General features: G+C 34.5%; 3 protein-coding genes and 2 non-coding genes across 5 annotated transcripts; 1 reads left to right on the forward strand and 4 right to left on the reverse strand.

The window, feature by feature from the left end:
* The first annotated feature begins 2,684 nt into the window (after positions 1 to 2,684).
* On the forward strand, positions 2,685 to 5,011 carry PANC (pantoate-beta-alanine ligase). The gene is made up of 4 exons (XM_079063498.1): positions 2,685 to 3,502; positions 4,034 to 4,147; positions 4,579 to 4,698; positions 4,784 to 5,011. Exons 1-4 carry the CDS (start codon positions 2,918 to 2,920, stop codon positions 4,928 to 4,930), a joined length of 966 nt encoding a protein of 321 aa, XP_078919624.1. The 5' UTR covers positions 2,685 to 2,917; the 3' UTR covers positions 4,931 to 5,011.
* Positions 5,012 to 5,013: 2 nt separating this feature from the next.
* On the reverse strand, positions 5,014 to 7,116 carry LOC145128683 (vesicle-associated membrane protein 722-like). Its single transcript, XM_079063499.1, has 5 exons — positions 6,743 to 7,116; positions 5,863 to 6,004; positions 5,663 to 5,783; positions 5,536 to 5,598; positions 5,014 to 5,372 (listed from the first exon to the last, which is right to left on the reverse strand). Exons 1-5 carry the CDS (start codon positions 6,930 to 6,932, stop codon positions 5,223 to 5,225), a joined length of 666 nt encoding a protein of 221 aa, XP_078919625.1. The 5' UTR covers positions 6,933 to 7,116; the 3' UTR covers positions 5,014 to 5,222.
* Positions 7,117 to 8,297: 1,181 nt separating this feature from the next.
* LOC145132912 (guanine nucleotide-binding protein-like NSN1) lies at positions 8,298 to 12,017 on the reverse strand. Its single transcript, XM_079067865.1, has 9 exons — positions 11,895 to 12,017; positions 10,978 to 11,225; positions 10,790 to 10,901; positions 10,423 to 10,596; positions 10,102 to 10,319; positions 9,488 to 9,764; positions 9,219 to 9,398; positions 8,904 to 9,118; positions 8,298 to 8,813 (listed from the first exon to the last, which is right to left on the reverse strand). The coding sequence occupies exons 1-9, from the start codon at positions 11,911 to 11,913 to the stop codon at positions 8,445 to 8,447; spliced, it is 1,812 nt and encodes a 603-aa protein (XP_078923991.1). The 5' UTR covers positions 11,914 to 12,017; the 3' UTR covers positions 8,298 to 8,444.
* A 23-nt stretch (positions 12,018 to 12,040) lies between these two features.
* Positions 12,041 to 12,126, reverse strand: TRNAM-CAU (transfer RNA methionine (anticodon CAU)). Its single transcript is given in 2 exon segments — positions 12,041 to 12,076; positions 12,089 to 12,126. It is a non-coding gene; the product is annotated as a tRNA-Met (tRNA).
* An 88-nt stretch (positions 12,127 to 12,214) lies between these two features.
* On the reverse strand, positions 12,215 to 12,298 carry TRNAM-CAU (transfer RNA methionine (anticodon CAU)). The gene is given in 2 exon segments: positions 12,215 to 12,250; positions 12,261 to 12,298. It is a non-coding gene; the product is annotated as a tRNA-Met (tRNA).
* Between the last annotated feature and the right edge of the window lie 168 nt (positions 12,299 to 12,466).

Here is a 12,466-nt window from a genome sequence, read left to right on the forward strand (position 1 = left end):
AATACAAAGTTTCATTTATTAGATTAAAGTTTCAATACAAACACCCTGCTTGTTTTATTTATTACACAGACACAATCATTATTTACAATGCGACATTTCATTTGTATGTGTTAAATAGCTCTCTAATATTATTATGGAAAATTAAATTGTTTCCTACTTAATCCTTCTATTTCATCATCCTACTCATTCAACGATTGATATGTGAAACAATAATTCTCTTTTCTCATCTTATCCTTTGATTTTGACACTTATAATAATCTTATAAGTATGATGATAAGTGGGAACATTTAGTAAGAGGATATTTAACCTCTCTTTTATTATTACTCATTAGACTTGACAACCAACAATTTTATGATTTTATCGGTTGCATTTTACAAGAAACTATTACCTTGAGCTTATTATTTGCCTTGTAAGTTATGAAATAATCAAAAATAAAATTTATTTGTATAGGTAATAAAAGCCGATTATTACAACTTGATATAATTAAAATTTTGAAATAGTCGGTTAAAACAAATATAACACCCCTAACCTCTTAAGCTTGTGGTGATTTCATTGTCAATTTTTATTTATTTATTTAGTGTAATAGGTATTAACATTAGTGACAAATAAAGATTTGAATTGTAATATAATACAAGTTAGATGATACATAATATATATTTGAATATAAAACAAATTTAATCTCGAACATGATGAAATATGGGAGTCAATGGGGCAAACCCGTTTTGAGCAGGGGCAACATGGGCATGTGCATAAGGCCAATATTTTTCAGGGGCCAATTTTTTTTTTATATACATTCATTAATCAAGCCCAAATGCAAATGAAAGGATAATCAGATCAGTAGTCCACACACAAAAGGGAAGGCAGTCGGCAGAAGTGAGCATGCGAGAAGCGGTCATTCAGCGAGAAGGCAAGAAACGATCATTCAATCGGATGATCGATTACCAGTGGTTTGTCGTCCACTCCTGATTCGTGATAATCAGGTTATTAGGCAATCGATTATTCTAGTCTTTATGTTATCGTATTATCATAAATTGAATGTATTTATATGATCAAAATTTAGTAATTGAATGAATTAGATTATCAGAAATTCCACTGATGAGGTTATAGATTATTAGAAATTGAATACTTGAAGTTAAGTGGTAGCTTTTCATGTTTTTTTGAAATTCTATTATTGGACTAGGTTATATTAATTTCCATGTTAACTGGTTTTTGTAGTTTTATTGTTGGACTAGGTTATATTGATTTCCATGTTTTTTGAAGTTAAGTGGTAGCTTTTCAAGAAACTAAAGTTACTTTGTTGAGGAATCTACAAACAAAGATGAATGAAAAGAAACAAAATATGTAGGTGGAAGATGGATTCTTGAATATCAAACTCTTTAATTCTTAATCCTTTTTTAAATGATGAAATGTTATAAATTTTATGAAAAATGTTATTTTGATAACATATGCACTATCAAGTATCATAAAATCTTGATATAGAGAAAAGAATATGCATAGTTGAGGGTATTATTTTTTTGTTAGTCTCATATTCATATCTTGATTTTTTCTAGTTTATACCATTTGTCATTTGTAATTTTTTATTTTGTGGGTCCCATATGATAATTCTTAGTATTGTTGTATATGTTAGGTTTTCATAAACCATGAGATGCTATCATGCAAAAAATAAGTAGCTTCGAAGATTGATGTACTATATTTGACATCATGATAGTTATATGTTATACCTTAAAGATGCTATGGTTATTTGAGATAATGAAAGATACAATACCTTGAGATGTCCTTTTACTCTAAACTTATATGCATCATAGGCAATAATGTAATTTTAAACCACTTCAATCCTCTTTTCCTAAGTGGAGTCTTGAGATATAAGGATCATATGGTTACATGTACAACTAGCCTCATAGCCTCTTAGGACTTACTATATACATGTTAGTCATCTCCAAAAGATATATACATGTATCATAATAAGACTTGTGAGACATCGACATTACAAACTTTGATGTTGCTATGTTTATTGTTATAAAGTTTATTGTCGTTTAAAAAAAATTGTTATATAATTTAATTCGTTACACGTTAGGGCCTAAGGACCTTTTTTTGTTGGCCCGTCCTGGGCATTTGAATCCCCAGGACCGGCCTTGCAATGGGACAACGCTCCCTTTTAAAGCTTTACGATTTGTACTTGTAATGCAGCGAAAAAATATTATTATCATCTTCACAAGAGAAACATCCATATTTGGATCCGCTCAAATGCAATTCAAGTTGCCTTGACATGTGATATGTCTCAATACCCAAGCTGCCTATGACAACTCGAAATGCATTTTTTTCAAAAACATTTTTTCAAGTTTTAAAATTGCAGTTTTCGTCAACCTTATCATCTAACTTTTCAAATAGATGGTATACATGCTCATATTTCATCATATTCTGAACTCCCTTACGAAATTGAACAATATGTATACTCTTTAGAACGTGTTTTCTATTTTATGCATGACATACGGGATACTTTTACTGATTATTTCTTGTTAATCCAGACACAATAGAAATCACAAAACATTAATAACAAAAGTGAGCTTCCTGATATGTGTAAAAATTATTATCAAACCCATTATGGAAACCTATTTTTTCTAATAAAGTCACACGATAATATTGATTTTATTTTTAAAGTTGTCTTGAATATTTTATTTAGCCTCTTTCTAATAACGGATATTCAAAGAAAACAGAACACCAATAAAATGTGAATAAAGGGATTTCACGTGGCTGTAACTACTGCATCAAGAGTTGTAATTTCACGGCGGCGATGAACAATCCAATCCCAAGTCCCAAACATTTGTAACGAACGCTACCGATTTGAAGTTCTTCACTCCCGCCGCCACCTAGATCTGCTCAAAGAAGCCTACCCCTAATCTCCAATACGCTACCAAAAATGGCAATCAGAGAAACAGGAATCATCAGAAACAAAGAACAGATGAGGAATTGGACAAGATCTATGAGAGCTCAAGGGAAAACAATCGGATTAGTTCCAACAATGGGTTACCTCCATCAAGGCCATCTCTCTCTCATCGCCGAAGCTCGAAAACACGCACAGCTTATCGTGGTCTCAATCTACGTAAATCCCGGTCAATTTTCCGCAAATGAAGATCTGTCCACATACCCCTCTGATTTCCAAGGCGATATTGAAAAACTCCAGTCGACTCCAGATGGCGTAGATGTTGTTTTCAATCCCTATAATATGTATGATTATGGAGAAGAGAGGGAACGATCAGGTGGGAAGAAGAGAGAGAAAGAGGAGGGAGTAGTGTCTTGTTTGGAGGACGAGAGAGGAGGGGGATTCGGACATGAGACATGGATTAGGGTTGAGGGGTTAGAGAAGGGAATGTGTGGGAAGAGTAGGCCTGTGTTTTTTAGAGGTGTTGCTACTGTTGTGGCTAAATTGTTTAATATAATTGAACCTGATGTTGCTGTTTTTGGGAAGAAGGATTATCAGCAATGGCGGATCATTCAACGAATGGTGAGTTCCTTTCTGATTCGTAATTGTTTTCATCTTTTTGAAGCTTAATTATCCGGAATTATGTTGATATACTTCTTCAGATTGTTGTAGAAACGTGTGTTTAAGTGCGAGTGAGTGAGTTTCCATTCTGATTCGTAATTATCCTTCAAATCTTAGCTAATTATGCTCATAATTTACATGAAATTGTTTCAGAGATGTTTGTTTGAGTGCCCAGTGAGTTCCTTTCTTGCTTTTGAAGTTGGAATAATTGAGAATGATGTTGTTCCTGTGCTTGAAATTGTTGTATCAGTTGGTTTCTGGTTCATAATGATTCATTTGTTTGATGATGATACCATGGTTTATCTGTTGGAATTGCCATGGGAGTGATTAGGTGCAACTTCTTTTCTCATTCATGATTTCTTTTTTGTTTGGAGTTTCATAGTACTTTGCTTCAAGTTGTTCATGGAAGTGTGTTCATAGTTCGATTTACATGGATATTGTTGATCTTGATGGATTTATGATCAAAGTTTTAATATATATATATGCTTCCAGGTTCGAGATCTTGATTTTGCAGTGAAGGTGATTGGTTCTGAGATGATACGAGACAAAGATGGCTTAGCAATGAGCTCTCGGAACGTGCATCTTTCACCCCGAGAAAGGGAACAGGTCAGCTCCCAATTTACTTTTTTTTCTTTTGTGGGTCCTCTTTATAAATGCAATAAAAAAGAAAATTCAAATAGATGTTGAATTTGTTGATTTGATATAGTTTCTTGTTGCATGACTAAAAGGACAAGTGGTGAAGTTTTTGAACTATCATATTCATACTTGATTTTGATTGCTAAACCATAATTACATTGTAGTTTGCAAGAATGAACTATTTTATGCATCATGGTTCCTTTTTTTGCATCTATATTTTTACAGATACAAACTGTTATGTTCTTTTGTGATATTTACAAAAACCATATGCGTGCAAGGTGGAAATATATTAATCTTGAAAGAACTAAACTTGTCTACAAGAATTGATCTAATTGGTGTTTACAGTTTGTCAAAGTGTGTATTGTAGAAATGGTAAAGAAATATGTTACAAAATGTTGCAGGCATTGTCGATAAGTCGGTCGTTATTTGAAGCCAAGAAGGGGAAAAACATTTGTAGTGAATTGAGAAGATCAGTGATTGAAAGTATAGAAGCAGCAGGTGGAAAGATTGATTATGTTGAGGTGGAACAATTAAAAAAGAGATTACTTGGTTTCTTTTTTCTTTTTTAAGTAAAGTAGTAAAGTTGTGGATTTATGATTGTTTCAGATTGTGGATCAAGAAAGCCTAGAAGCAATTAACGATGAAGAGATTACACGTGGTGGAGGTGGAGGGGTTGTTATATGTGTTGCAGCATGGTTTGGGAAGGTGAGGTTGATCGACAACATGGAAATTGATGTATTGCAGCATAGCTGATAGCTTATTATAACGAACACATGGGACTTATGTTTTATCTGTCTGATGATTTAGTATCTTAATCACCCTGCCAACAAACAATCTCAAATAACTTAACGAATAAATAAATCTAGATAGATAGATAGACAGACGTGTATCAAAAAATACAACAAAGAAACAAACCTATACAAATATGAAATGAAATATGGTCTCACAATATAAAAAGGTATAATAAACCTCCTCTTATGTAGAATCAGATACCAAAAAGAACAAGAAAGAAGCATGGTTTTTGAATGATATCAAAATAATGTTTTCACTTGCCACAGTTGAAGCCACCACAAACGGAAAGAACTATAATCAGAATCAAAGCAATAATGATTCCAAGAACAATCAGTTTTATCTTCATATTCTGCAACCACATCTTCCTTCTCAACTGAGTACCTCCCTTCCTAAAATCCTGTGCCTGCATGCAACAACATATCGTAATTTTACATATATTAGTATTATTTGTTGTGGACCCAAATTATTGATTTTGGTTTCCTAAAAAATACAAAATGTTTGCCTTTTTTTTTAGCATTTTCAAATAATCTTATATATGTAAAAAACCAAAGAAATTTCTGACCGACCTGTGAACGAAGGTTCTCTGTTTTATCTACCAGAATCTCAATCTTCTCTCCACGGTCAAGAACCTACAGTTATAAAAGAAAATTAGACAATAGATTGTTATGCTGATTGCAAATTAGAGCTTCTTACCTTCTCAATATTTTCCATCATCACCCCTTTGACTTCTGAAACCTGGGCCTTGACTTTAGAAAGCTTACTGATCTCTTCTGGATGGTCCACACAATATTGCATCTGTTCCTTCAGCTTCGGGCTGATAATCAAAACCAATTAAATAACTAAAAGAAGATGACAAATAAATAAAATTAAAATGGAGAGTGAGATTAAAATACCCAAATTCTTTGTTGAGACTGCTGGCAATAGCTGTTGCAGCTTTCCCACCACCATATTTCTTGGTGAAGTCCTCCTTGATGCGCTCCAGGAAAGCAATTGGAACCTGTCTGCCAATGGCTTCAACCGCAACCACACAGTATGCTTCATATCATAGATACACACACAACATAAACTTAATCAGCATCCAAAACCCAACTAGTAGCATAGCATGTATGCATGTGTCATTTTCCTAATGTATAATTGTAACATTTACATATCAGCTTCTAACTTATCTTCAATCATGTACAAGTTTTGAAGGGAGGGATTAAGATCCAAAAACGATAGCTAACAAATCTCAAATATTTACTAGTCTCGGTAAAGACAAGGATTAACCTTTACGCTGCCATATCATCCAAATCCATATATTATTATGAATTAAATAAAAATTAATCTGCTGCAAGGAACACGTGCAAAGTGCAATGGAACTTTACTTTTAAAGCTAAAGCAAGCTAAACGAAATCAGTGGTTAAAGCAGATCCCAAGTATAACAGAAGTAACTGCAACACCAAGCATCTCGGATTCACATTCAATCAGCAAATGCACATTGGCATCAATTTCATCAACAAGAAGCAAATCAAACTAGTAGGATCCTCATACTCCATAAAAGTAATCTCCGATAGCATATTCAAAACGAGCATACTAAAGAGAAAGTAAAGATGTACGTTCCTTATTAAACATAGGAAATAGTTATGGGGAGAGACGCATCTACAAATAATAGCATCAATATACGAAACAACAAAGAATAAACAATCAAATCGACTAATCATAAGTTATCATTTCTCATTAGCATGGTCAGATCGAGAAAAAAACAAAACGACAAATAGATCAGATCGGACTCACTGTATCCATCTTCGACAAGGTAGTTGAAGGTGTGGCCGTCGCAGTTGTAGGTGAACTTATTGTTGGTGGCAGGAAGCTTCTGGAGACACTGAGCAGCGATGCTAGTGAAATTACCGGTGAATTCCGTGTACTCCGACAGAATCACCGTTCCTCTAGCCACGAAACTGTAGATCAACGACTGTTGTCCCATAATAACCTCCTTCTCTGTCTCCCGCGACTATAAAACCGGTCACCGAGCACCACCGCCGGAAGATAACAGATGCACCGAAATGGAGGAAGCGTGCCGAAGAAGACGCTGATTAATTCTTCGAGAGAGGATGCAAGAGAGAGAAAGTGAGAGGTGAAATGAGATAAAGGAGACACTATGGGTTTTCGTATATGAAAAAGGGGGGTTTTGTTGACGTTGTGGTTTATGAAAATGCCTGGGTAGGCGCCAGGAAATTACGGAAATGCCACGCGGTGTTTCATTGAATACGTCTTTGAATTTTTCAGATCCACATTGACGTTCCCTTTGAATAAATCCCTTGTAAATATAAATTTTGTGTAAATAAATGTTAACATGTCATTTTCAATTATTAATAATTCTTGCGTTTATGTAAATTTTAATGGGTTCGGAGTCAAAAAAACATTCAAACTCTGGAACAAAAGTCCTAAAATAACAAAATTCACACAATTTTAGGTGTTATGAGGTAAAATGTTACACTTTCTTATGTAGTTTGTTTATTGCAACCAATCTCCTTAAATATTTGTAAAAGTACAATAGGTTTACAAATGAAGCTAGAGAGAGTTCAAACAATTTTGTTCATGCAAGATTATTGTCTTATAACCTATTTCAAGCCTTACAATTTACAAATGAGGCTATAGAGAGAGCTCTCAATTAATTGATGTGTTTATTTTATGTCATTACTGATAATTATAAACTCGACTTTCATCTATAATTCTTTTTAGTTTTGCGAAGGGGATTTTAGGTATTTTACTAAAAATATTGTAAAATAAAATGACAAATTAGATATCATATACTTTCACACAAACATAATCATCCTTCCACCTCAAAAAGCTTTGCAACGGTTTACTACTTTACTTAAACCAACAAAAGAATTTCTAATTACCATTTGAAGACTTAAAATACATATGTAGAATCGAAAACAAACCTCTTTTGAGAGAAGGAAAAAAAAAGTCATACTTTGTCTGGAACAATGCTAAAAGAATATTATGCTTTTCTACTAACTATTTAAAGTTATCTTATTTAATGCAAAATTAAATATCTTAGATAATTTTAAGATCATTATTTCAAACTCAGAAAAAAGATACACGTTTTGTTTTTTATATATACTTTATTGTGTTGAAACAATATTATAATCTAAAGAATAAACCTTTACATTTCAACTTAATTAAAGAAGGCTGCTAAAACGGTCTTCATAATTTGGTGGCTGAATATACCAACATATAACAAAGAATAGGTCGAGTTGACCACCCAATTCTTCCTGTATTTATTTCAAGTTTCTAGATGTCGGGAAAAAAAATCGTGACGATGGTCAACTTTGAATACATGATGTAATTAAAAAAGTCTTAATTTCGTAATTAAACCAAAATAGTTCGTTACACCATCACAAAAATATATATTAACCTCGTAAACTGGATAAAAAGTAAAAACATTCTCTACCGGCAAAATTCAAAGTGACAATATAAAAAACCTTAAACCTTAGAGCTCCACGTCCAAATCAGCCAATGCAAATCTGTTGTTGGTGACCTCTTTAACTGACACGTCATCATCTCCCTCATCAACATTCATCCCATTACCCGATTCATTTTTGACATCCTTCATGGACTCATCATCATCTCCTTCCATTAAAGCCAATTTATTAGCCTTTTTCCTTCTCTTTTTCTCAGCTTTCCTTAACTTTGTGTTTAAAACACCTTCAACAGCATACAATTTTTCGTTCTGTCGACTATTTGAACTCTTAATCACCGGGTCCACTCTATCACCATCATCATCTTCACCCATTGCTTCGTCCTCACCCACATGATTGATTTTTTCTACTTGGTTTTCATCAGCAGATGGTTTATCCTTCTGTATAAATGTTTTTATAGTAATGATCAGTTTGATGGTGAAAAAGGCAAATGAATAGTATTAAAATGTTGAAGAAGAAGAAAGAAAAACCTCAAATAGCATTGTCTGGTCAAAAGCAATGGGATTATTGGGTGGGAGAGTAACAGAGTTAAAATCATCTAGGGATTTTAAGCTTCCGATTATGGTGGAATCGGTGCCATATACTTCATCCACATTGAACTCCTTTCCAAGTTCAGAAACTATATTTGCCTCCATAACCACTCCTTCGTTCCTAATTGGAGGCATCGTGTAATACGGAATTTTACCTGTCAAATGCAGTACAACCTGTTATGTCATGTGGGAGTGGGAGGGGGCCCACAAGTAGAAAATGCAAATTGGTGATAACTGATAAGATACGATACAAACCTTCATTCCAATCATGCAACACGATTCTTGCAGCAGCATTGATATCCACAATCCCTCCCTTTTTAAGCTTACCTCTAATGGTGGCTACTTTGTAAAGGAAGTCATCAACAGAATCAAAGCCGGAAAGTTTGTAAATCCTTGCCAACATTTGCTCAGGGCATAACCTGAGAATCTCCTTCACTGAAGCAATCCACCATCAAAAAAACATTCAGATACAATACAACGCAAGTATTTTCAAGATATAATTAAATAAATAAATTTAAAATGACCTGGGGCAACAGGATCTTCTAGCTTTTCAATTCTTTTGCAATTGCGAAGTGCAATGGAAGCATCATTATGATTATCCCCGGATCCGGATTTAAGCATGACAACACCAGGGCAATCCAAAAGTTTAACATTTTTGTCTAACTGGACTTCCTGCATGGTTCTTGTCAGTCCAGGTGTCGCCCCCACATTCACCACATGGCATCTCTTCAAACTGTTGATTAGACTGCTCTTACCAACGTTTGGTAGCCCAACCACACCCACAGTGATTGACTTTTTAATCTGTATTCACACTCACATGTATCAGATTGGGTACGGGTGTATCAATTTCCTCATCAGATTTGATTTTAATATGGTACGTAGTTACATATATATAATATTTTATGAGGATTAACCAGTAACATTATACTAATGTTACTGGTTTAAACAACTTAATGTACGATGAGCAAGTACATATACTTTTTTTTAATTACAAGAAAGTAGAAACATATATCCTTTCTAAGATACAATCTTAGTTTGTAACCATATTATTGTCTAATGACAAGATATTATCAACTACATTTAGTATGTTATGTGAAAGAAGCAAGGAAAAGATTGAAATGCAGCTAGATATGCATACCTCATGACTTCTTGAGTAATTTTTAAGCAACTTTAAAAGTGTTTCTGCTCCAAGACAGTCACTTGTTTGTAAAAGATTGCTTGTCTTCTTTGCAGACTTGGAAGACTTCCACCCAAGATTTGACCTCTGTTCTTGTGTACTACACTTAAAAGCAACTGCAGGCAACTCCTCTCTAAGATACTTGAGCCACTTTTCAGCAGCTTCACGAGGAACAAGATCTGATTTCCATGTTCCAATTAAGTAAGTTTCAGTTTCTCAAAAAACACTCTAATCAATCAAGGCCTCATTTTGATAAAAAGACAAATGAAACGAAAATATTACCAATTTTATTTAACAGCAAAACTAGATGCTTCTCAGGCCCGGCTCTCATAACCATCTTTTCCATGTCAGCAGCACGAGTACCAAGTGGGTCCCGAGCATCAAGAACTTCCAAGATGACATCTGATGCTTCAATAACTTTTGCCAATTCCTTGTAGAAAGATCTCTCTGAATTGTCTGTGTAAACAAGAACAATTTAAGAAAAAAGGTAACAAAACCAGATTTACATTGGAGGAAGAACAAACTGCTATTGAGACATTTATCCGGAGTTATAAAGGGCAGTTTATGAAAGGTCAGATTATTACAATTTACAAGTTAAGTTATCATCAAATTAAATCTAACAAATAGATTGAGATCAACAGTCACTTACCCCTTATCTTACTCGGAACTGTAAAATCATCACGGGCTTCAGGCAGATTTGTGATATCATCATCATCATCATCTTCATCTTCATCCAATTGTCCCAACTTCCTTTTTTTAACCTGAAGAGACATTTGATGTAAGTTTTCAGGCCAAACTGCTGTGGCAATAGCAGTAACATTTGAATTACTAAAATACCCTCTCTTGGCTTGCAGCCTTTTTGTGCTCGATTCCATTGAGAGCCTTAGCTGCACGACGTGCCTCGAGAGCCTTGAGTTCTTCATCATTTAAAGGCGAGTCATCATTGTTATCAGCATGTTTGTCGACCTTAGGCTTTTTGTTCATACCAAGCTTCTTTGCCTCTTTGGCCTTCTTCTTGTGGTGCAGCTTTACCTTCTTTAGCACCTTGTTCTTCTGCTTCAGAGTGACTCTCTTGTTCTTGCTCTCTACATATTCAAATGCAAATTCACATTCAGGTAAACATATTGAGCAGAAAAGCAAAGAGAATCACTCACAAATTCAATAGAACTTGAGAAGAAAAATTATCCACTATCCGATTCATCTTATCCACTTTCAATGAATTTGAGTAGAGGTATGGTTAACACAGACAGAACAGATCCACATATGAACATAATAGAACTTGTGAAACACATACATGCATTCAACAGAATTTGCTTAATACACACACATAAAAATTCAATCAAATTTCAGCAGAAAAAACTGTCAAACACACAATGTAATATATAAACGTTCAATCATTTATTCGAATTTGAGCTGAATACTCGTTACACCATAAATATATATATTCAATCAAACTTGTTATACACGCAGACTAACATAAATACGTTCAATTGGATTCCTCATACCAACATAAATCCTATCTGAATTCGAGCAGAAGAAACCAACAGAACCAGAATTTGTTAAACACGCACACATAAATTCAATCGAATCTGAGCAGGAAAATATGCGAAGCATACAGTCGACCCAACATAGAATATAACTAACACCAACATACCAACACATACAAAGGTGTGTAAAAACGAATATGTAAAACATTCACGTATGTTCAACCGAATTGGAGCAGATAGAAGGATTAAAAATCTGAAGTTGCTTACTTTTGCTTTGTTTCCCCATTATAATGTTGGTTCGATGTTTGGAAGTTGCAGAGAGATTTAGGGTAGGATATTAGGGTTTTTGAAGAAGGTTGCCGAATAAATATAGCTCAACAATTAAAAAGGTAGCCAAAGGTGTGTAAAAATTATGGGGTGAGAGAGGCTCGAACTCTCGACCTCAGGATCACTCGCTTAGCTATGAGACCTACGCGCTAGCCAACTGCGCCACCACCCCATTGTGTTGCTTTTCGACTTTATCGTAATATCAACGTGAAGGAAAGAGCTTAGCGAAAATAATTGAGAAAACGTGAGAAAAAGACCATTGGGGTGAGAGAGGCTCTAACTCTCGACCTCAGGATAACTCTTAGCTATGAGACCTACGCGCTAGCCAACTGCGCCACCACCCCAGATTTATTTAAGTTGCAGTTTATCGATATTAACTTTTCTGGGTAGTTTAGTTTTGTTTTTTGTTCTTGTACGAACCCAAAGTTGTCCGAGTTAATCTTCTTCAAACAAAAAAGCATATACCACTTTTTAAAATGGCTAGGTTGTCTTTTGGGTAAAGCCAAACAAAA

This window comes from Lactuca virosa, chromosome 8 (genome assembly GCF_052849685.1).
Source record: "Lactuca virosa cultivar CGN04683 chromosome 8, Lactuca_virosa_CGN04683_v6, whole genome shotgun sequence".
NCBI classification, from domain to species: domain Eukaryota; kingdom Viridiplantae; phylum Streptophyta; class Magnoliopsida; order Asterales; family Asteraceae; genus Lactuca; species Lactuca virosa.

Coding starts and splice junctions, on each gene's coding strand:
- PANC (XM_079063498.1), top strand. CDS start 2,918: ATGGCAATCAGAGAAACAGGAATCATCAGAAACAAAGAACAGATGAGG. Junction 4,148..4,578: donor CACCCCGAGAAAGGGAACAG/GTCAGCTCCCAA, acceptor AAAATGTTGCAG/GCATTGTCGATAAGTCGGTC. Junction 4,699..4,783: donor GAAAGATTGATTATGTTGAG/GTGGAACAATTA, acceptor TGATTGTTTCAG/ATTGTGGATCAAGAAAGCCT.
- LOC145128683 (XM_079063499.1), bottom strand. CDS start 6,932: ATGGGACAACAGTCGTTGATCTACAGTTTCGTGGCTAGAGGAACGGTG. Junction 5,784..5,862: donor AGTCTCAACAAAGAATTTGG/GTATTTTAATCT, acceptor TTTGATTATCAG/CCCGAAGCTGAAGGAACAGA. Junction 5,599..5,662: donor TGATGGAAAATATTGAGAAG/GTAAGAAGCTCT, acceptor TTATAACTGTAG/GTTCTTGACCGTGGAGAGAA.
- LOC145132912 (XM_079067865.1), bottom strand. Junction 10,902..10,977: donor AGGCTGCAAGCCAAGAGAGG/GTATTTTAGTAA, acceptor ATGTCTCTTCAG/GTTAAAAAAAGGAAGTTGGG. Junction 9,399..9,487: donor AGAAGATCCTGTTGCCCCAG/GTCATTTTAAAT, acceptor GGATTGCTTCAG/TGAAGGAGATTCTCAGGTTA.